Raw genomic sequence first — 21175 nt, forward strand, 5'->3', positions numbered from 1 at the left:
CCCCGCTGCTGCTCCCCACCATGCCTCCGCCCACCGCCGCTCCCAACAAACCTCCCTGCACTGCTGCTCCTCCCAGTATGCACTCCCCCCACGGTGACTCCCCGCCCAGCCGCCCCCAGAGCCTCTCTGCCCGGGCTGCCCCACCCTCACTGCTGCACCTGTATCGGTGCCGCTTTTTAAATTCCCTTTATCGCCAAAAGCGACATAGGAGGAATGACGGAAACCCCAGACACGTCCTGCCTGTCCCCAGCTCCTGCTAGCGTGTCCCCATCCGTGCCGGCCTCTGGCTGGGCCCCGTGGTGACGCAGGGCAGAAGACCCTGGCCTCACTGTTGCTTCCCCCTTCCCCCTGCGGCCCCCCTTCCCTCCTGTGTGTCCTGTAAGGGCCTGGTCATCGTGCCCCCCGGGGCCTGGAGAAGCCCAGAGTGCACCACATCTCACAAACCAGCAGTCCCCCCACCTGCCCTCAGCTGCCCACCCACCCAGCCTCTGCCCTGTGCTCTGCACCCCCAGGGCCTGACCCACCCTCGCTACGCCATCCTGGGGCCCAGGTGAGTCTAGGCCCGCCCCCTTAGAGCACTTCACGAGGTACTGATCGACCTGGGAAGTTCAGGCGCGCACCACGTCCCGCAGCAGGGCCGGGGCGGGGTAGGGGCTGGTCAAGACGGGGGGGACTGAATACGGGGACCATGCCCCAGAAGGCCACCCGGGCCGGGTCTGTTAGTGGTCACCTCGCCTCGGCCACCACCAGCACCCTCGGATTGGGGCCCAGTGTCTCTGAGCTGCATTCCTGGGGGTGAGGGCCACGGCTGGTCTCGCCCTCAGAAGGCGGGGCTGGGCCTCGGGGGCTGGCGGTGTGGGGTGTGGGGTGCGGACCCACCCCACCACGAGCTGGGACCAGACAGAGACCAGCAGCACTGGCTGCAGATTTGCAACTTGTTTAATGACAAGGACGCTGCATGACAGGAGACAAGCTCGTGCCCTCCCAGGCCCTCCCCGCCCCCCAGGGCTGTCCAGACGGAAGGTGGAGATACAAGCTTCCACGCCCCCTTCTGGGTGGGCCCGGGCTCCACGCTGGTGCTCACCCGGCGTGCGCACCCACCCCGTGCACCCAGACAACCAAGGGGCTCTTTGGCAACTGCACAGGGGGGTGAGGCGGGGTGGGGCAGAGGTGGCTTTGTTATAAAAAAAGAAAAATCCAACCAACAGAAAGGATCTTGACCGATCAAAGCACACAGGTCTATATACACAAGTCCCCCTGGAGGCCGGGCCCCCGCTCCCACAGGAACGTCTGGGCTGGGGGAGGCGGAAGCGGGGGGCTTGGCAGGCCTTAACCATTCCGGGGCTGCTCCAGGGAAACAGACAACAAACCCAAAGGGAAGTCACAGGTACATACACACATGCTCCGCGGGACAGAGCTGGGTGCCTCGTGGGGTCTGTGTACGCTCTGCCCGCAGACCCGTGCCCGTCCACCTCCTCATCAGGCGCCCCGTCCCCAAGGGTCCGACCACGCAGCTGCCCGCCTCTCTCCCTGTGGGGCTCCTCCTGGTGCTCACGTGAGCGGCATGGGGCCGAGGATGTGACCGCTGAGGAGAGGACGCGGTGGGGATGGGGCAGGGGAGCCCGTCTCGGGACGCCCAGGAAGCTCCCCGAGTCCTGCAGGTGCTGGTGGCAGTGAGGCCCGGCTGTCCCCCTCTTCACCTCGCCGTGCTGGGTCGGCACAGGGGGACAGGATGACACCGGGAGGCGCAGTGGGGGTGAGCACCCGCAGGGCCCAGGGCGTGGGAGCCGTGGCTGGGGCCCGCTGTCACTGGAGCGCGTCTCACTGGGCCCTCGCTCGCTGTCAGAAGCGTGACTACGCAACACTGTCCTCTGACAAGTACATCCTGGGTGGTCTCTGTGGGCCCTGCTGCCGTGTCCAGCCGGCCTGGTCTCGCGGAGCCGACTGGGGCCTGCTCCGGACGCAGCGGCCGATGGTGATGAACCTGCCCGGGCCACAGCCGTAACAAAACGTTCCCCTCAGTCACCGCCGAGGACGGCCTGAGGTCAGTGTGGGGACGCTGAGGGCCAAGGTGGCTGGAAAGAAACCTCGAGTCCAGTGGCGAGGAGCTGCCCCAAGCCTCAGGCCCCTCGCAGCCGCGGGTAGGTCTGGGTGGGGGCAGAGGGCATGCACTGAAGGGCGGCCCGGCTTTGGCACCTGCCGGCTGCCACGCCCACATCCTGGGCTCGGCCGTCTGTCCTGACGCACCAGTGGGCACAGCACGAAGCACATACGGAAGGGCGTGCGGCCCCACCGCGGCGGGACGGGCACAAGCGGGGCTGCGGTTCCAGAGGGTCCTCTCCGCGGTGGGCAGCGGGAGTGCGTGCGTCCGAGGGGATGGTCCAGGCTGAGGCCACGAGTCCACCTGGTTGACTGCTGCCCTCCGGGAAGGGCGCCAGGTCCCCAGCCGCATCCCTGCCCCAGACACCGGCTGACACAGTTCACAATCAGGCATTTAATCGGAAATCTTCAGGGTTCTCCAAGCCCAGCTCCCCGCCCCCCACTGCTGCCTGGGGATGCGTGCCGGGGAGGGGCCGTGCATGGGGAGCTGGCGGTCGTCTGGCCGTCCTTGGACCCGGCGACGGGTTCCTGGCACAGAGCCTGGTTTACCGTATCCTGGTGAAGAGGTTGAGGACAGACACGGATTCCTGCGGGGCAGACGGGGGGAGATGCACTGAGCCTGCGGCCCTCCACAGCCCCCATGCTCGCCCTGGCTTCAGGCTGGGCGCTGAGCCCTCCAGTGAGGGAAACTGAGGCGTTGGGTGGCTTCGGTCCTGATGGGAGCACTTGGCTGCAGCCCTGAGCGGGCAGCTGTGGGGAGACCGGCCAGTGTGGCCCAGGGGGCCATGGGAAGATGGGGTGCAGGCACGCAGGGGACGTCTGGCGCTGTGATACCGACCCACTTTACCTTTGTCGAACGGGTTTTGCTGAAGACATTCCAGAACCTCAGGGTTTCGTCTCCAGCCCCGGTCACAATGGCCTCTCCGTCAGGGGACATGGCCTGCGGGAGAGGAGCGTCAGGGGACCCGCACTGTCTGGGGACATGGCCTGCGGGAGAGGAGCGTCAGGGGACCCGCGCTGTCTGGGGACATGGCCTGTGGGAGAGGAGCATCAGGCGACCCGCGCTGTCTGGGGTCTCTGAGGGTGTGGCTGGGGGATGGTCCCCAGAGCCCAGAGCCCCTGCTGGACTTGAGAAAGGACAGGCAGCCGGGCCCAGGTAGGGAGTTTCCTCTGGAAAGGAGGCCTAAGGCACAGACGCGTCTTGGGAGAGGCTGTGCCCTGTGCTCCTCCTCAGCCGAGGGCAAGGAGTCCTTTCAGAACACCCACAGAGGGTACCGGGGTGGTCCAATATAGGTCTCATTTTCAGCGTTCTGCTTCTTACTATTTTTTTTGGTTAAAAAACCCAACTCACTACAAATAAAAACTTAAAAATGTATATATGCACGCACATACACGTAAACGAATTTCAAATACATACACGTGCACGCGTATTTACGGGAAAAAATATATAAAGACAGTATTTATGTTATGTATGCACTGGATAAACCTATATTGGGAAATAAGGAGCCCTGGTGGCGCAGTGGTTGAGCGCTCTGCTGCTAACTGAAAGGTCGTCAGGTCTAACCCACCAGCTCGGAGGGAGACAGATGTGGCAGTCTGCTTCCATAAAGACAAGAGTCCTGGAAACCCTATGGGGCAGCTCCACTTCATCCGACAGGGTCACTGTGAGTTGGAGTCAATGGCGGCGGGTTTTACGGTGGAAAACGGCAGAGATCCTGGGGGTGGGCAGAGCTTCCCGGCCTGAGGGGCTGGGAAGCTCGGTGAAGCTTGTTCAAAACGACACACATAACCTGGTGTTTAAAACAGAACCCCCCGCCCTGCTGCTCAGTCCCAGACAACACAGCTGGACCAGACGGAACTGTCTTTATGAGGGGTTGTGTTCAGGAACAGCTGTGGGCGCAGTGCACGCTGTGTTCTCCAGGACGGTGGGGGGTTGGCGAGGGGCCAGACCGGGAGGGGCCGCACTCACCAGGTAAAGCACGCGGTAGGAGTGCCCAGTCAGCTTGGCCACCTGGGTCAGGGATGGATACTTCCAGACCAGGATCTGGTTCTGCGAGTATCCGTGTGTGCTCACCTGGGTGGGAGAGGGTGCAGGTTGGAACCACAGGGCGGGGGCCGCGGGGGGTTTGGACGGCGGTCCCGGCTCGCCCACCAAATACACCCAGGCGAGTCCACGTGGGAACCTGAGGGGTCCTGGACCCTGAGGCCACCACCTCTGGCGGGCCTGTCCAGGGGCATGGGGATAACGGCCTGAGCATGACAAGGGTGTGGGCAGCCAGCCCTGTGGCCCCTCCCTCTGTCCCCTGGGAGCCTGCAAGCCTCTCCGGCAAGTCACGGGTGGAGGGAGCACCAGGCCCGGGCCGGGTTTCCAGGTTGTGGTCTGCCTCTGCAGGCAGCTGTGTACTCCCTGGGGGTGTGCTGCGTGCACCTTGCCGAACCCTTGCCCGACCCCGACACGGCTGAGACAAGGTTCCAGGGGTCCCTCCCGCCCCAGGCCAGGCCTCCCTACCCCAGGCAAGGCCTTTGTACAGGCCCAGGGTGCCCCATCCTAGGCAAGAACCCCAGCCGTGCTCACCAGCTCGTTGGCGTGCTTGGAGCAGGCCAGGTTGCACACTTTGAGCCCCCCCAGGTGAGCCCCCTGGCTGCGCTCACCAGCTCGTTGGCGTGCTTGGACCAGGCCAGGTTGCAGACTTGTGAGCCGGTATCGATGCACTGCAGCGGCTGCCCCGTCAGCGTGTTCCAGAAGCGGATACAGCGGTCAGCCGTGCCGCCGCCCGAGGCCAGTAGGCCGTGCTGGTGCGGGGACCAGGCAATGGCCTTGACGGCCGCCAGGTGCTCCGTGTACTGCTGCACAGGGCTCAGGCTCGAGTGGTTCCAGACGAGCAGCTGTGGGGGCGGGGGGCGGGTGAGGCCGGGGGAGATGAACCCCTCCACCTGCCCAGCCCCCACGGGGCCCTTTGGGCCCACCTGCCCCGCTCTGCAGAGGGGCTGGCCAAGCAGGAGGGACAAGCGTGAGGGCCTGCGGTTGGTGACCCCGACCCTGTGTGTCCCCATCCCTGACGACGTGTGGCCTCGTGGGAGGTCGTGCCCGGGCCCCAGGTGCGAGCGAGCGAGCAGCAGTACCTTGTTGTCATTGCCCCCCGAGGCAAGCAGCTGGTGGTCCGTGGACCACTTGAGCCCGCAGACCTCCTGCCGGTGGCCTTGCAGCCGCCGCTCCGACTGCAGGGGCGGCGTGCGGATGTCCCTCTGCAGGATCATGCGGTCACGGCTCCCGGATGACAGGTGGTCGGCGTTCCAGGCCAGCGCACCTGGGGGGAGAGGGTCAGGTGAGGCCACGGCCGCGTGCCACAGTCACCACGTGGGGCGCAGCGGGGCCGGGCCTCACCGACGCGTGCCGTGTGGCCCTCCAGCATGGACAGCTTCTTTCCTGCGGCCGCGTCCCAGATCTGCACGAAGCCCTTGTGGGTGCCGACTGCCACCAGGTTCCCCTAGGACAGAGGGGACAGTGAGGCCGCCATTTCCAGGCGCAACAGTCCCAGTTGACTGGGAATGGCGGAACTCTCCACCTACACAGCCCACCGCTGCCCAGGCCCCTCTGGCTGGCCCTGTCACCCATCATTGCACCCCATACACTCGACTGGCTCACAGGGAGGTTGGGCCTAGGACAGGCGGGGCACAGTCGCCACCACTAAGACCGCCCACTGCGGCGGCCCTGACGGAGACCAGGTGAACATAATCATCTTGCAGCTACGCCCTGACTTCTCTATGGGGCCCCTAACACCGTCAGGGCCCTGCCCAGTGAGGTCCTGTTGGCCTCCCACACCGGCCCTCCCTAACAAGTGGAGGGACCTCTACTGACCCGCTCAGACCAGCCCACGGAGGTCACTGAGTCCCCTTCAACGGACAGATCACAGAGCCGTGTCACCTAGGGAAAGGAAACAAGTGTCATTATGACTCTGCATGCTGTCCCACTGGTCCTTCAGGGCCCTAGTCCATCTGTCTGTCCACTCACCATCCATCTATCCACCATCCAACTAACCATCCATCCACCCATCTACCATCCAACCAACCATCCATCCACCATCCAACCAACCATCCATCCATCCACCATCCAACCAACCAACCATCCATCCATCCACCATCCATCTACCATCCATCCACCATCCACTCATCCAACCATTCATCCATCCATCCACCATCCAACCAACCATCCATCCATCCACCATCCAACCAACCAACCAACCATCCATCCACCATCCAACCAACCAACCAACCAACCGTCCATCCACCATCCAACCAACCATCCACCATCCACCCAACCATCTATCCATCCACCATCCAACCAACCAGCCAACCATCCATCCATCCACCATCCACTCATCCAACAATTCATCGATCCACCCACCATCCAACCAACCATCCATCCAGCATCCAACTGATCATCCATCTACCATCCAACCAACAATCATCCATCTACCATCCAACCAACCGATCATCCATCTACCATCCAACCATCTTCCCATCCAACCATTCATCCATCCATCCAACAACCAACTAACCAACCATCCATCCATATATCCATCCATCCACCATCCAGTCAACCATCCATCTATCCATCCATTAGACATCGCAGGCCCACAGGTGGCAGTGCTGGGAACCTGAGACCATTTGGCCAGGGTACTCTGAGGGCTGTAGGCTGAGGTGGGGACATACACAAGTAAGGGACAGTAAGGCCGAGACCACTCAGGGCCCTCAGCCTAGGAAGCTGCCCTGGGGCAGTACCGCCTCCCTCTTCCCTGTTCCTGTCTGCACACCGAGGGCTTCAGGGATGGACGGCCGGCCCCGGGGTTGGTGTGGAGGGCAGGGGAATGGTTGGCTGAGGTTTCTCTCTGGCTCTGGAGCACCCTAACAACACTCGTGCCCATCCCACAGGCCCCACCCCAGTCAGCCACCCCCTACAGAAACATGCCACACCTCATACACACACCCCCTCACAGAAATATACCATGCTACCTACACAAACACACCATCTCCCCAAAAGTGCCCAGTAGGCTGCCCCCATCACCTGGCTGGCGCAGGCCCCACCCTCCCACAGCGCTCACCTGGCTGGCGCAGGCCCCGCCCTCCCACAGTGCTCACCTGGCTGGTGCAGGCGCTCCACAGGTACACGCAGGTCCCCAGCCCCACACTGAGCACGTTGAGGGAAGACCAGTCCACCAGGTTCAGGTAGAAGTCATCCTGGAGCTCGGGGGCGTCCAGGACCTTGAAGGGGATTTTGGAGATTTTGCGAGTGGGTTTCCGTGGTGACCTCAGCAACTTCTGACTGTGGGGAGAGCCAGAGATGGGATGTGGCATCGATGGGCCGTGGTGACCAGTACCTTCCACTGGGTTCTGAGATACTGGCACAGAAGCACCTCCCTGTGCCCTGTGAGCCCCTTGAATCCACCCAGGGTCTCCCTGCTTGCCCTGCCCCTTGGGCGCTGCCCCTACACGGCCCCCAGCGTGACCTGCTCTGAGAACTACCCTGTGCCCATTGAGGCCCTTTGCCCTCTGGGGTTCAGGCTCTGAGCTGCGACAGCTGAGTGTCCTCGGTCCTCCCTGTGCAAGCTGTCCCCTCCACCCGGCACTGCTCTGGAGTCCCTTGACTCTCCCAGACAGACTCTTGGCTTCTCGACTGTACCACAGCCCACAGAGGTCCCCAATGAGCGAGTGAGTCCTCTGCCCCACCCCCAGAATCTCCCACGGAGGACAGTCCCTGCAGAGTTGAGGCTGACAGTGACCCAGCAGGAGGACACGGCCTGGTCTGAAGCCCGCCCTCTCCAGAAGTCTGCCCGGAAGTTTCAGGCCCTCTGCATCACCATCCAGTCGCGTGGCAGCATGGCCCACCACGGCTCCCTGGCCCTCTGTCTGCCCCCAGACCCCCAGTGCCCTGGCCCTCCGCCCGGCCCAGGGCTTAGGACCTCACCTCTTATTGCTGACGGGGGACAAGGAGTACGGGGACACCTCATTGCCATCATCCGGGCTTGAGCGCTTGGTGCTGAGGGAATACTGGGGTGGGGATGGGCCTGCGGTGAGAGGCTGCCAGCCCCACAGAGCGGCTTCGCGCACCAGGCCGCCCCCCGGCCCCTCACCGTGAAGAGGCTCTTCTTTTCGGGGGTGGAGGGCTGCAGCCGGCGGTCCTCTGTCTGTGGGTCCTGCACCTTCTCAATGCCGGCCCCCAGCAGCTCATTCTTCAGCAGGGCCGAGTAGGCCAGGCCGTCTGTGGGCGGGCGGGTGGGGCAGGGGGTCAGGGGCATACCAGGCCTCAGGGCACGGGGGGTCGGGGCCCACGGAAGACCTGGAGCCTCACCTTTGCCATTGTCTGAGGTGGCATCCTTGGCCTTCCGGTTCTGACTGGGTGACTTCTCATTTTCCTGCGGATGAGGGGGAGGGCAGGATGAGGCGCCCCCGTCCCAAGCCTGGTGCTGGCACTTGAGGTGGACGCCTGTGGCCTGGAGCGTTCCAGCCCTTCCCCCTTCTCCATGGCACCCCCTCCCCCGGCACCCCTTCCCCCCGGCACCCTTCTACCCCCGGCCGTCCCTCACATTGATCCTGTGGAAGTTCACGCTCCAGTTGGCCCCGGCCCGCGAGGGGATGAAGCGGTCTCCATGCTTGCTGGGCGAGGACACGGGGGAGTTGGCGGGTGTCAGCGTGCGCCGCATCTCTGCAACCTGCAGTGGCAGAGCGTGTGTGCCGGGCACAGCTGCCCTCCAGCCCCGCGCTGCCCAGCCGGCCTCCACCCTCTGACCCTGTGGGGGCGTGACACTATGACCGGCTGTGGGTCCTGAAGAGCGGGACTGGCGCCTGGCGGGGAGAGGGGAAGTGCAGCCCAACAGACCCGCATGGGTGGGTGAAGCCACAGGTGCCAGCACGCGCACAGAGCCCGGGGAGCCCATGGCAGACAGAACACAGAGCGGGGGGTGCGGCTGGGCCCCAGAATGGGCGCAGAGGCAACGCCCGCCCTCGCTCCTCGGCCCCTCACACTGCCAGCCCCACAGGCTCCGTAGCTCCAGCCCCCTGGCTCTCCAGGCCGCCTCCCCCTTCCCCGGGGTCCCAGCTGCCCACCTAGACCAGTCTGCCCCAGCAGCGCTCCTACGCAATGCCGGCCGGCCCAGGTTGGAACGCCAGCTGGCCACGGCTCTGACCCTCCGCCCGCCCATCTGGGAAGTGGGGAGGTGCGGTCCTGGTGCCCTGAGCTCAACGAGCCCTGACACCGGCCCTAGCAGAGCAGGTGGCGCCAACAGACGGGGGGGTGGGGGCTGTAGGCCGCCCGGCCTCCATGGGAACAGGGGCCACGCCCCGGCCAGTGCCGAGGGGACGCAGCAGGGGGCAGCTGAGTTTCTAGCCCCCGGCGAGGGTCTCTCCAACCGTTTAGCCGGAGCAGCTGCCCCGCCAGGCTCCCATCGGAGCAGGGCAACAACACGGGACAGCAGCGGGCGCCAGTACTCACGCCCGGCATTGTGTTCTCATTCTGGATGACGATCTGCCGCAGCAGGCGCCGCTCGTAGTCCTGGTCCATGGTGAGGCCGGCGGCCTGCGCAGGAAGCCGGGGCGGCGTCAGCAGCACGCGGCCCCGCGGGGTAACGGCCTGGGGCGCCGGCCGGCTCTTAGCTCACAGGCGTCCACGAATCTAGGCCACCTGCGTTGGTGAAGAAAGTCTTACTGGCACCCAGCCATGGCCGTTCATTTGCGTCCTCCCTGTGGCCGCGACAGAGACCGCGTGGCCCTTTGTGGACACCGTTTGCAAAGCCCACTTCACCTAGGAGGGTGGCCCTCGGGCCAGAGGGGCGGAGGGCCGCACGCCGGCGGGATGGACTGGTCCGCACCATCAGGTGAGAAGCCAGCCCGGGTCATGACCACACACTCGAGGCCCACCACACGCCGAGACACGCAGCGGTGCCTGACCCCAGCCACGCTCTGCTCACTCGCCTCGTCTGCACGCAAAAGGCGGACAGTGAGAAAGGAAGACAGAATGGACGCGTTCACACTGCCGCGCCGGCGAAGGGTACCGGATACACCGTGGACTGGCGGGAGAAAGAGCGGAATAGGAGGCGGCGTGAAGACGCGCAGAGCCGGGAGTGAGGCGCCACCAGGTGCCGGCAAGGCAAGGGAGGGTTCGCCCCGGGACCTCCAGAGGAGCCGGCCCTGCCCACGCTGTGACTCGCACACTAAACGCTGGACGTTTAGCTTCTAGGATGGGAAGTCAGTGTTGTTAGCTGCCATTGTCGGCCCCTGACTCATGGTGACCCGGTCCTGTGCCATCCTCATGACTGGTAGATCCGGTTGTTGTGATCCATAGTGTTTCTGGCAGTCGATCGCCAGACCTTTCTTCCTAGTCCATCACAGTCTGGACGCTCCGCTGAAACCTGTTCAGCATCACAGCAACATGTAAGCCTCCGTGGGCAGACGGGTGGTAGCGGTGCATGAGGTACACTGGCCCGGAGTTGAACCTGGGTCTCCAGCGTAGAAGGCGAGAGCTCTCCCACTGAGCCACCACCACCCTCCTAAGAGGACAGATGTGTGAAGTCATCACGTTCCGGTGGTGTTACAGCAGCCAAGGGGCCTGGCAGAGAAGGCCACACACCACGCCGCGGCCTTCCTCCGCGGATCCTCCTTTTGGGGGTGGGTGGCAGCTGCTGAGAGGGGTTCCTGAGGCCTCCCCTCTGCACCAGCTCTGGGGATATCTTAATCTCTAGTGCGGCTCTCACAGAAATACCACAAGTGGATAGTTTCAACAAAGAGAAGTTTATTCTCTCACAGTCTAGTAGGCTACAAATCCAAATTCAAGGCATCAGCTCCAGGAGAAGGCTTTCGCTCTCTGGCGGCTCTGGAGGAAGGTCCTTGTGATGCATCAATCTTCCCCTGGTCTGGGAGCATCTCAGTGCAGGAACCTCAGGTCCAAAGGACGCACTCTGCTCCTGGCACTGTTTTCTTGGTGGTATGAGGTTCCCCTGTCTCTCTGCTTGCTTCCCTCTTTTATGTCTCAAAAGAGATTGCCTTAAGACACCATTTAATCTTGTAGATTTCATCAACTTAACTGCCACTAATCCATATTATCATGTCATAGTGATAGAGTTTACAACAAACAGGGAAATCACATCAGATGACAAAATGATAGACAATCACACAATACTGGGAATTCTGACCTAGCCAAACTGACAGATATTTTTGGGGGACACAATTCAATCCATGACAGGGGGACTCCCTGTGGGACGGCTGACTAGCCCTTCCTTCTCTTCTCTCTCTGCCCTCCACCCTCACCACCCGACTTCTGAGGCCCCAGGTCTGTTGGGGACACGGTGGGTATCCATGCACTTGGCCAGCGTGCACATCCTGAGCCCCTCTAGGCCCGAGCAGGCGGGAGCTCAGGGCCTGGGGCGGGAAGCAGGCAGAAACCAGCAAGCAGGTGAAGACACGGTCTCAGGCTGCGGGAGTGTGGTCAGGAAGCACGTTTTAACAAGAGGCCCCCCAGCCGGCCACATGTGCTAGGCCAAGAGGGACAGGTAGTACCCATGGCTGAGTGGGTCAGAGTGGGCTCCACGGTGCCCTCAGCCGGGCCCGATGGGATTCGGGCACAGATGGAGCTGCCCCAGAACCCAGTTCTGGTCGTCTCCGCCCTGCCGCCTCCTCATCTGTGGATCCAGAGAGTGGGCTCCAGCGGGCACAGCCCAGGAATGGACTCCAGATGGGGAATGGCCCGTGCTGCAGGCCCGGCGGGGAAGCCTCTCTAATGTCTGTGAACCTGCAACCCGTGTTATGGACTGAATTGTGTCCTCCAAAAATATGTGTCAAAAATCCAGACCCCCATACCTGTAGTGAATAAAGAAGACTGAAGAAAAATTGATGCCTGTGAACCACGGTGTTGGTGAAGAATATTGACTATACCAGGGACTGCCAGAAGGATGAAGAAATTTGTCTTGGAAGAAGTACAGCCAGAATACTCCTTAGAAGCAGGGACGGTGACACTTCGTCTCACATACTTTGGACATGTTATCAGGAGGGACCAAGTCCCTGGAGAAGGACATCGTGCTTGATAAAGCAGAGGGTCAATATAAAAGAAGACCCTCAACGAGACGGATTGACAGAGTGGCTGCAGTAATGGGCTCAAAGATAACGACTGTGAGGATGGCGCAGGACGGGGCGGTGTTTCCTTCTGTTGTGTGCAGGTAGGGTCACTGAGTTGGAACCAACAACACACCCGAGGTTATAACCCCACTTGGGAACGGGTTTTCTTTGTTACGTTAACGAGACAAAAGTCAGTGTAGGGTGTATTCTAAGTCAATGTCTTTTGACATATAAAAGAGATTAAACAAGCAAGCTAGGGAGCAGGGATGGGGGAAGAGAGACGCCCAGCCACGTGAAGATCGCCCAGGAGCAGAAGCTCAAATAGACAAGGACCTTCCCCCAGAGCTGACAGAGAGAGAGCCTTCCCCTAGAGCCGGTGCCCTGAATGCAGACTTCTAGTCTCCCAACTGAGAAAACAAACTGTTAAAGCCACCCATGTGTGGTACTTCTGCTACAGCAGCACTAGAGAACTAAGACACCCAGCAACCTCAGGAGCCCCACCTCCCACAGACCTCAGCGGCCACGGGCAGGTTCAGCAGCCACAGGTTCAACCATGACCAAGTTTTCTCGGCAAGAATGTAAAGAGAGACGCTATAAGCAAACAACCAAAACCTCTGAAGGCAAGTGCAATCAGCCACAAACCCCACAGCCAGCCCACACCACCCTGGTGGACAAAACCCCCAGAAACCTGCCCCAGCCCCTCCTCAGGGTGACAGCCGGGGCTCGGCCAGTCTACAGGACCGCCTGTGTCTCCGTCTTAGAGGCCTGAAGGGGTGAGAGGAGAAGTCTGTCCCAGGACTGGGCCCACCCAACTGCCTGGCTGAGCACTCAGGCTCGAACAGCGCCCCTAGCCCTGCCAACTACGTGGATGCCGCCTAGCACTGCCAGGGCAAATGTCTGGTCCAGAGACCCCCACCCACGCCTCGAAACCAAGCTTGTCTCCACTGCAGAAAGACTAAAGTGAAAGGCCTGGAAGCCACACAGAAAGGGCCAGCAAATTCAACAGCGGGAAAACGCAAAGTGTCTTCCTGGCAGAACACACCACAGCACAGTTTAAAAAAAAAAAAAAAAAAAAGACAACAAAACTGGGAAAAATATCTGCTACCCATAAAAAACCCAATTGCCATCAAGTGGACCTCAACTCCTGGCGACCCCACGTTGTGTCAGAGTAGAACTGTGCTCCACAAGGTTTTCAGTGGCTGAGTTTTCAGAAGGAGATAGCCAGCCCTTTCTTCCAAGGTACCTCTGGGTGGACTCACACTTCTAAGCTTTCGGTTAGCAGCTGAGCGTGTTCACTGTTTGCACCACCAGGACTCCTGGCCGCCCAGAGGAGACCGAACGGGCTAAGGATATGAGCACGCAGATCTCCAGAAAAGACACGCACCTCACTTCCACCCGGGGAGCTGCCTGCGGAATAAAAACTAAACCCAAGACGCCAGTTTCTCCCTGTGGATGGGCATGGACCAGTCAGACAGCGACCCCTGGCGGCTGAGGTGCGGGAAGACACTCATGGCTGGCAGGAGCTGGCCTGGCCCGATTTCTAAGAAGGCAATTTGGCAACAGCTTTCAAATTAAAGAACACACACCCTCTTGCATGCAGTATTTCGATTTCTAAGAACCTGCCCGTGGCAGGTCCTGGTGTGTGTGTGTGTGGAAAACCGTGTGTATAAAGATGGTCACTGCAGACAGCTTGTAACAGCAGCAGCTCAACAACCAGCAAGAGGAGACGCTCCCCTAGACATGGGACGCCACAGTGACAGGAAGGGGGTGTCGCAGGACTGGGCGGGGGGCCTGAGACACCGGGCAATGCAAATGGGCTGGTAGAAGGTTCTAGTAACAGATACTGGCTTATGGGAGGGGAGCCAGAGAACAGGGCTGGAGGGAAGGCGGCAGCCCTGTGTGTCCCGGCATACAACATGTTCAAGGAGCCCCTGGGTGGTGTAAACAGTCACATGCTGGACTGGTAGCTGAAAGGTTGCCGGTCTGAAACCACCCAGAGGTACCCTGGAAGAAAGGCCTGGTAACCTGCTTCTAAAAGGCTGCAGCCTTGAAAACCCTCTGGAGCAGCTCTACTCTGCACACACGGGGTCGCCACGAGTTGGGGTTGACTTGACAGCAACAAACAACATCATTTTGTACTTCTTGAATTCGGTGTCATCTGTATCCCGCCAGATCTCACTATCCGTGGTGGCAACGGGTATAAAGTGCCTGCAGACACTGCACCCTCCCTGTTCACCCTCAGCAGGGCACGTTCTCCATGGGTGCATCGTGACTGTTACTTTAGGGAATTCGGAATCTGCGAATACTGAGGACCGACTGTAGGCTGAAGGACTCAATGAGCTGGACAGAGACGTGATCAGGCGAGCCCAGCCACAAGATAACAGAAGGATCTAGGTGGTGGTGACACAGATGGCTGCCCACTGGCAGATTCTTACAGCTCTGCTATGTGCTGGGGTCCCAAGGTGGGGGGGTGGCAAACCCGGTGCCGTCAAGTTGATTCCGACTTACAGTGACCCTACAGGACATAGCAGAAATGCCCCATAGGGTTTCCAAAGAGCAGCTGGTAGATTTGAACTGCCGATTTTTGGTTAGCAGCCTGTGCTCTCAACTACTGCACCATCAAGGGGGAAAAACCCTGGCAGGGGGCGGATCCTCCTCTGGGGCGGGGCCGTCCTGTGCACCGTAGGGTGTAGAACAGCATCCCTGGCCTCCACCCACTCGATGCCAGTAGCACCCCCTCCGTGAGATGTGACAACCACGAATGTCCTCAGACATCACCCAGTGTCCCAGGGGGCAGAACCACCCCCTGGTGAGGATTCCTGGATTAGGAGATTCCACTGACCACCTCCCCAGAGACTCTGCATCCCATAATCAGCTGACCTACTGACGTCCTAGGATGCTGCCCACATTTGAATCCACACAGTGAGTAGGGAGGAGAAAGGAGGGAATTCACAGGAGCTGGAGGGTCCTCCTGGTTTACACCATCTAACCCACTGGGAATTTATTCTGGTGTAAGGCGTGAGCGGGGATTCAACTCAATTGTTTTCCAAATAAAGAACGTAGGGTCCCTCCGTCGACACTGCTGACACGGGGGCCAAATCCTCCTCTGGGATGGGCCGTCCTGTGCACTGCAGGGTGTTGACCAGCATCCCTGCCCTCCATCCACTCGATGCCACAGGAGCCCCCGCCCCAGTCGTGACAACCACGAATGTCCCCAGACATTGCCCAGTGATCCCTGGGGGCAGACTCGCCCGGTGGGAACCCCACCCCGGAGGAGTTTCAGCCTGGGGGAGATGCCGTGCTCCCCCAGCTCTGCATCTGGGACGCTGGCTTCCTACATGTTACACGCAGACAGACCGTGCAGGAGACTGAGCCCACACGAGCCTAGTGGGCCCTGCTCTGCCACGCCGTGGGCACAGGGGCACAGTGGACGGACACGGCGCCCGGCCCAGTACGAGTGACAGGGGTGGCGATGGGAGAGAACTCTGACCGCGCCCGCCAGTGCCAGGCAGCTGTGAGCACCGACGTGACAGCCCGGCGGGGAAGGCCCACTGGCACCTCCATGCAGAAAGGAGGGAGCAGGGGAGAGGGCAGGCAGGGGGAGCCCGGGGTCAGGGCTTCCTGGCGCTGCTCAATAATAACAGGCCGGCAGGCGGGACGTCCCCCAGGCTCAGGTCCAAGGCCTGCTCCGTCGGGGTCACTGCTGTGCCACATGGAAACCTCTGTGGTTTGTTCCTGCGGGAACCATCCAACCTTGGACCACGGTGACAGAAGGTTGGGCAGGGGCTCCCCAGAACTGTCACCGTGGGGCACAGCCTTTCACACAGCCGGAGCCTCAGGGGGACAGCTTGCCAGGGCCGAGGGCTCACAGCCGCAGGCTCTGGCGTGGGAGTCTGAGACCCCTGTCTAGTTCAAGGCTGGCCTGGCTCCGGATGACCTGGATGACCTTGGACAAGCTACCCCCCCTGCAAGGAGGCTCTTTCCTCCTGGGAAAGGTGAGGGGTCCCCTGGGGGTGGCGGTGGGGCTGTCACCTCCAGCCACTCTCTAAGGGGCTGGGGAGAGAAGCACCACGTGAGAAAGACCCCAGGAGAAACAGGGAGGCGCATGACTCTCAGACCTGATTTGGGAGGCAGGGGAAGCTCATGCTTGGGCTCCTCGCCCGACCCTAGGGGGCATTTATGGGTGTGGCTCTCGTTAGCATCACGGGGTCCCTGCTAAGCGGTTTGGTGAGTCCTCTCCCCCTGAGCCACGCCCTCGTCACTTCTTTCCAGAAGACGATACTTCCGGACGCGCTCTGGGCTGCACTGGAGGTCCCTGGGCTCCGGTCTGTTACCAGGAGGGGCTGCGTGAGGCTTAGCAAGTGGCATGGAATGTTCTGGAACACTCTGAGGGGTTCACGCTCTAGCACAGGCCCTGCACTGGGATACTGTTCTCCACCTCCACAGCCCTCGGCCCCAAGTCCCCCCGTCACCGTCCAGACAACAGCCCCTCTCTTCAGCTCAGGCTCTCGACAAAAAGCTGCCGTGAAAGCAAGCTCACCCCAGCTCCCACCCCCCGCCAACTAAAATAAGACCAGACACCATGAAGATGGTTCCAGAGGGGTGCAGCGGAGAAGAGTGGGGTGCCAGGGTGGGGCAGACCTGGCTTGGATCCAGCTTCAACCCTCTGCCATCTAGCTGTGGGTGTGCAATGCTACCTCTTCGGGCCCCAGTTATTTTGTCTCTAAAGTGAGGACCCTCCTGCCATCGAGTCAACTCTGACTCAGAGTGACCCTAGAGGACAGAGCCAAACTGCCCCACAGGGTTTCCAAGGAGTGGCTGGTGGACTTGAACTGCTGACCTTTTGGTGAGCAGCCAAGCTCTTAACCACTGAGCCAACAGGGCTCCAAAGTGGGGACAGCACAGCCTTTACTGCTCTGGAAATGAGGTGCATCTGTGAGGCAATGGGAACCCCCAGTGGTCAGACGGGTCAGTGCGCTTGGCTGCTGACCAAAAGATTGGAGGTTGGAGACCACCCAGGGGTGCCTCGGAAGAAAGCCCTGGCAACCTACTTCCAAAGCTGAGCCACTGAAAACTCTACGGAGCTTAGTTCTACTCTGAGACACATGGGGTTGCCGTGACTCAGTCAACTTGACGACAACTGGTTTCTGGTTTTGTGAAGCGATGACGTGGCCTGACCCACAGCAGATGCTCGCTGCGTGCTCATGGGTGGCTGGTCCCCCGAGCTCAACGACAGTCGTGCATCAGGTCCCCAAACGCACACTTCCTGTTCCTCATCCGAGCGCTGGCCGCATGACTGGGTGGCGTGGGCAGTGTCCCGGCAGCCACAGCTGCTGCCCTATGGACCTCCTGGCCACATGGTGGGCCGGTGGCCGGGCAGGGCCCCTCCCCACTGACCCGACACTCACCTCCACCCACGCTACCCATGCCGTGGAGAGGAGGACGCCTGAGACCTGGCTGCGCCTCACGGGGGCCAGCCTGACAGCAGGTCCCACAACCTCTGAAGGGGCGTGGCCGCCAGCCGCCTGGAGGGCACCGAGGAACGAGGGCCCTGGCTCTAGAAACAGCGGAAGACATCCCTGGAACGGGTGAAACCAAAAGGTGGCAACAGGGGCTAGACTGACTGCCCCCGGGGGGTGATGGGAACCACCCTGCGGTGCGAGTTATTTCTAGGGAGGTCTGGCGCCTGGGCGCCTGAGGAACAGCGGTCAGCGCGCACGCACTCGTTGGTCACTTGGTTCACTCTTCACCCGTCCTCCGGCGGAGGCTGTGGCCTGGCATGCTCTCGCTGTCCTCGTGGGGCTAGAGGCGGCGAGAACTCAGCGGGGGCACCCACCAACCCTTCCTGTGACAACGCCACGGGGGACACCGCCCGCAGCCGGGGAGACGGGAGGGCGGCTCCCCAGAACGCCCAGGTGAGAAGCCCAGGTGAGAAGCGCTGCTCTGAGCCCGCCCTGTCTCTGGCCGCACAGCGGGTGCTCTGCTCTGACTTGGGGAAACCTTCAGACGAAGGGCGTCTGAACAGCCCTGGTGGTGCAACGGTTAAGCGCTCTGCTGCCATCAGAAAGGTTGGCAGTTCGAACGCCGCCGGTAAGGCAGTTCTACTGTCACAGCGGGTCACTATGAGTCAGAATCGACTCAATGGCAACCAACAACAAGAACGAGAAGAGCGTTTGGGCCTGCAGCAGCCCCGAAGAACAGGGCCCTCCCACCAGGTAAGGAGGTGATTTCTGTCAGAGGCTGGCTCAGGCTAAGCCCCTCACACCTCTGCCTCGGCCGGCACACCTGCAGGCACAGGGCGCTCACCCCCTCGCAGGCCGGCCGTGCCGCTCCAGCAGCCCCCTAGTCTGTCTCAGTGGCTCCACCCCGGGTCGCAGGGGGGTGGCAGAAGGAAGAGCCGCATATGTCTGAGCAGGATTCCTCCCCTGGTGCTCCTGACGGGGGGCCGTCCGGTACACTGTAGGGTGCTGAGCGGCATCCCCTGTCCCCACTCGCTCAATGCCACTAGCACTCCCCAGGTGTGACAACCACAGATGTCCCCAGACACGGCCCAGTGTTCTGTGGGGGGCAGAGCGGTCCCTGGGCAAGAACAGCTGCTCCAGGACGACATGGATGCTGTGATCTGGCCAGGTCCTCAAAGAGCAGGACCCTCCATCTCCATACCTGCCAGGGGCTCCCCGGTCAGCCCTCCACAGAGAATGAGCTCGGACCCTTGTCCCTCTGAGTGACACTGAGGCAAAGGTCTCACAGCCAACCCCGTTCTGGGCCTCCCCAAACCCAGCCATTCTAGGTATACAAGCCCCGCCACCTAGCCAAAAAAAAAAAAGTTGCCATTGAACCCGCTCCATTCTGACTCACATATAACAACCCGTGTGCGACAGAGTAGGACTGCTCCATAGGGTTTTCAATGACTGCTTTTTCAGAAGGAGATCACCAGGCCTTTCTTCTGAGGTACCTCTGGGTGGATTCAAACCTCCAACCTTTTGGTTAGCAGCCGAGTGCTTAATCATTTCCACCAGGCATGCAGGGACCCGTCTGCTCCCACCCCATACGAACGGCCTCAGGCACCAATGAAGAAGAGGACCCGGCTGGAAAATGAGCTCAGACTTCCCTCAGTGTTGTTTCTACCTCTGATGACTTCTGGGGAGTTTCTGTCTGCTTCCGCCTCGTCACTCCCAAAACCACCACCACCAGGCAACCGCGCTGATTCTGCGATTTCACTCGTGAAATAGTGACAGAAGCAAGCCGGCCAGCACAGACGGCTGACACACGGCGCCCCGTGACAGGAGAGCAATGACCTCAGGAACAAGAGTCCTCGAAGACCAAGCCAGTTCTTAACAAACCCCCTGCCACCCGACTTTGCTCAGCAGCAAAGCGCCGAGCCCTGGCCACCACTGCTCCCGCCCTGGAAGGAAATGACAGCCCAGTGTGGCCAAAACAAAAGGGGCTCTGACAAGAACAGTCCGTGAGAAATTCCGCACCATAAACAGCCCGGGGCACCTTCTGGAAATAACGTGCACCACTTTGGGGACCGTCCCCACAGCACCTCATTAGCTTCCAGGGTGTGCAAAACCGGCCCCCACCCCAAGAGAGACCACCAACTCATTCATTCCAAAGTCCCTACCCAGGGGATGGCCGTGTACGACCTGGGAAAATGGTTTTCCTTTAGGGACCGGCCTCATTCAAAGGATGGTTGGAAACGGGGGTGGGGGCGGGGCCTAGCTTCACCAGCGAGAAGCATGAGGTCATCATCCGGTGGACAGGGGTGGGGGGAAGCTGGTTCCCAGCCTGGTGCCCTGATGATTTGGATGACAAAACAGAAAAAAACAAAACAGGTTTCCCCAGACATCTTCACAGTGATGGGCAGGCTTGGGGCTTTGGGTCCCGGGCAGGTCTGGAAGGGGGTGGGGGGGCAGGACTGAGGTGGAGAGTCATGGTTTCTATTAGCAGGGGAAAATGGTCCTCGTTTGGGGGGAACATTCCACATTTGGGGGACCCAAGGTGGCCCAGCTTGTGTTTGCAGAAGACACAGGACAGGTCAGATGGAGGGGGTCAGGCCAAGGTTAGGGGGTCTGCTCTGATCTGGGAGAGACTATGCTGCACTACGGGTTTGGGGGAGCTCATGGCCAGGGACTAGGGGTGCAGATAAACTGTCTTAGATATTTTTTTTGGCGGGTGGCAGTCAGCGCTGAAATGGAAGCGCTTGGATCGTGGCTGGAATGGGTCAAACTGGGGAGAGGGCTCAGAAATCAGACGGGTTCGGATGATGAGGGCATTTATGCATTCAAAGTACATCGGCTAAGTGCTTCGGGGTGCCAGGAACTTAGGACACAATGGGGAACGGAGACACACAAGGTTCAGCACCTCCAACATCTGCAAAGCTCAAATCTTATTTTACTGGGACAAGGGGCTGGTTCGATCTTGGGGAGGGAGGGGTCACAAGAGGCTCCGCTATCAGGAGCTGTTTAAATTTGAGGAGGGTCCGAGCTGGGGCGGTCGGGATTTGGAAGACCCAGGTTTGACAGGCTCCAGGTAAATAACACAGGTTAGGGCAGTTCCGGGGCCCTCCTAGTTTTGGGGGGCACAGCTCGGCCCGATGTTTAAAAAAGGATGGTGGAGGCTGACTGCATGGGGGAGGTCGCCGTCCTGCTTTAAAAGCTAGGGATGGGGATGTCACGGCGGGAACTGATGGGGGGACGGAGATTTTGGGGTTAAGACATAAGATGGGGGATGCTGGGGTCACCCCGGGCCTAGCTCGGCGTCGGGGGCGCGTTCAGGGGGTCTGGGCTGCTCCTGGAGGAGTCCGAGCTTGGAGGCCGCAGCCTGGCCTGTTGGGTTGGATTCAGGGGGCCCCCGGTCAGCCCACGCAGCTGCCAGGGCCCAATTTTGTGCTCGCGGCTGAACCCCGCCGTCTCACGCCCGGGGGGCGGGTCCCCGACCTCGGCCGCCTCACCTGGCTCGCACCCGTCGC

The 21175-nt window shown here is 61.0% G+C and overlaps 1 protein-coding gene across 7 annotated transcripts; it reads right to left on the minus strand.

Annotated features, from left to right (window-relative positions):
* Nucleotides 1-1690: 1690 nt before the first annotated feature.
* On the minus strand, nt 1691-21175 carry FZR1 (fizzy and cell division cycle 20 related 1). 7 transcript variants are annotated; one of them, XM_004378474.2, is made up of 14 exons: nt 21158-21175; nt 9590-9778; nt 8685-8810; nt 8450-8513; nt 8232-8359; nt 8066-8148; nt 7240-7423; nt 5960-6025; nt 5486-5588; nt 5224-5408; nt 4753-4986; nt 4070-4174; nt 2948-3040; nt 1691-2687 (listed from the first exon to the last, which is right to left on the minus strand). In XM_004378474.2, the coding sequence occupies exons 2-14, from the start codon at nt 9656-9658 to the stop codon at nt 2646-2648; spliced, it is 1482 nt and encodes a 493-aa protein (XP_004378531.1). In that variant the 5' UTR covers nt 9659-9778; nt 21158-21175; the 3' UTR covers nt 1691-2645. The 7 variants fall into 7 exon arrangements, with proteins under 7 accessions (XP_004378531.1, XP_012411629.1, XP_023589055.1 ...); XM_012556175.2 differs by having other exon boundaries at nt 2939-3040; XM_023733287.1 differs by having other exon boundaries at nt 2939-3040; nt 8685-8888.

Source organism: Trichechus manatus, unplaced genomic scaffold (genome assembly GCF_000243295.1).
Source record: "Trichechus manatus latirostris isolate Lorelei unplaced genomic scaffold, TriManLat1.0 scaffold00057, whole genome shotgun sequence".
Classification (NCBI taxonomy): Eukaryota; Metazoa; Chordata; class Mammalia; order Sirenia; family Trichechidae; genus Trichechus; species Trichechus manatus.

What these genes read in the sequence shown, in the direction of transcription:
- FZR1 (XM_023733283.1), bottom strand. Translation starts at nt 9,299, where the DNA reads ATGGGCGGGCGGAGGGTCAGAGCCGTGGCCAGCTGGCGTTCCAACCTG. An exon ending in CCAAGCACGCCAACGAGCTG is followed by an intron (nt 4,175 to 4,752) that starts GTGAGCGCAGCC and finishes TCTCCCACCCAG; the next exon opens with GTGAGCACACACGGATACTC. An exon ending in GTTCGACAAAGGTAAAGTGG is followed by an intron (nt 2,688 to 2,938) that starts GTCGGTATCACA and finishes TCTGCCCCGCAG; the next exon opens with GAATCCGTGTCTGTCCTCAA.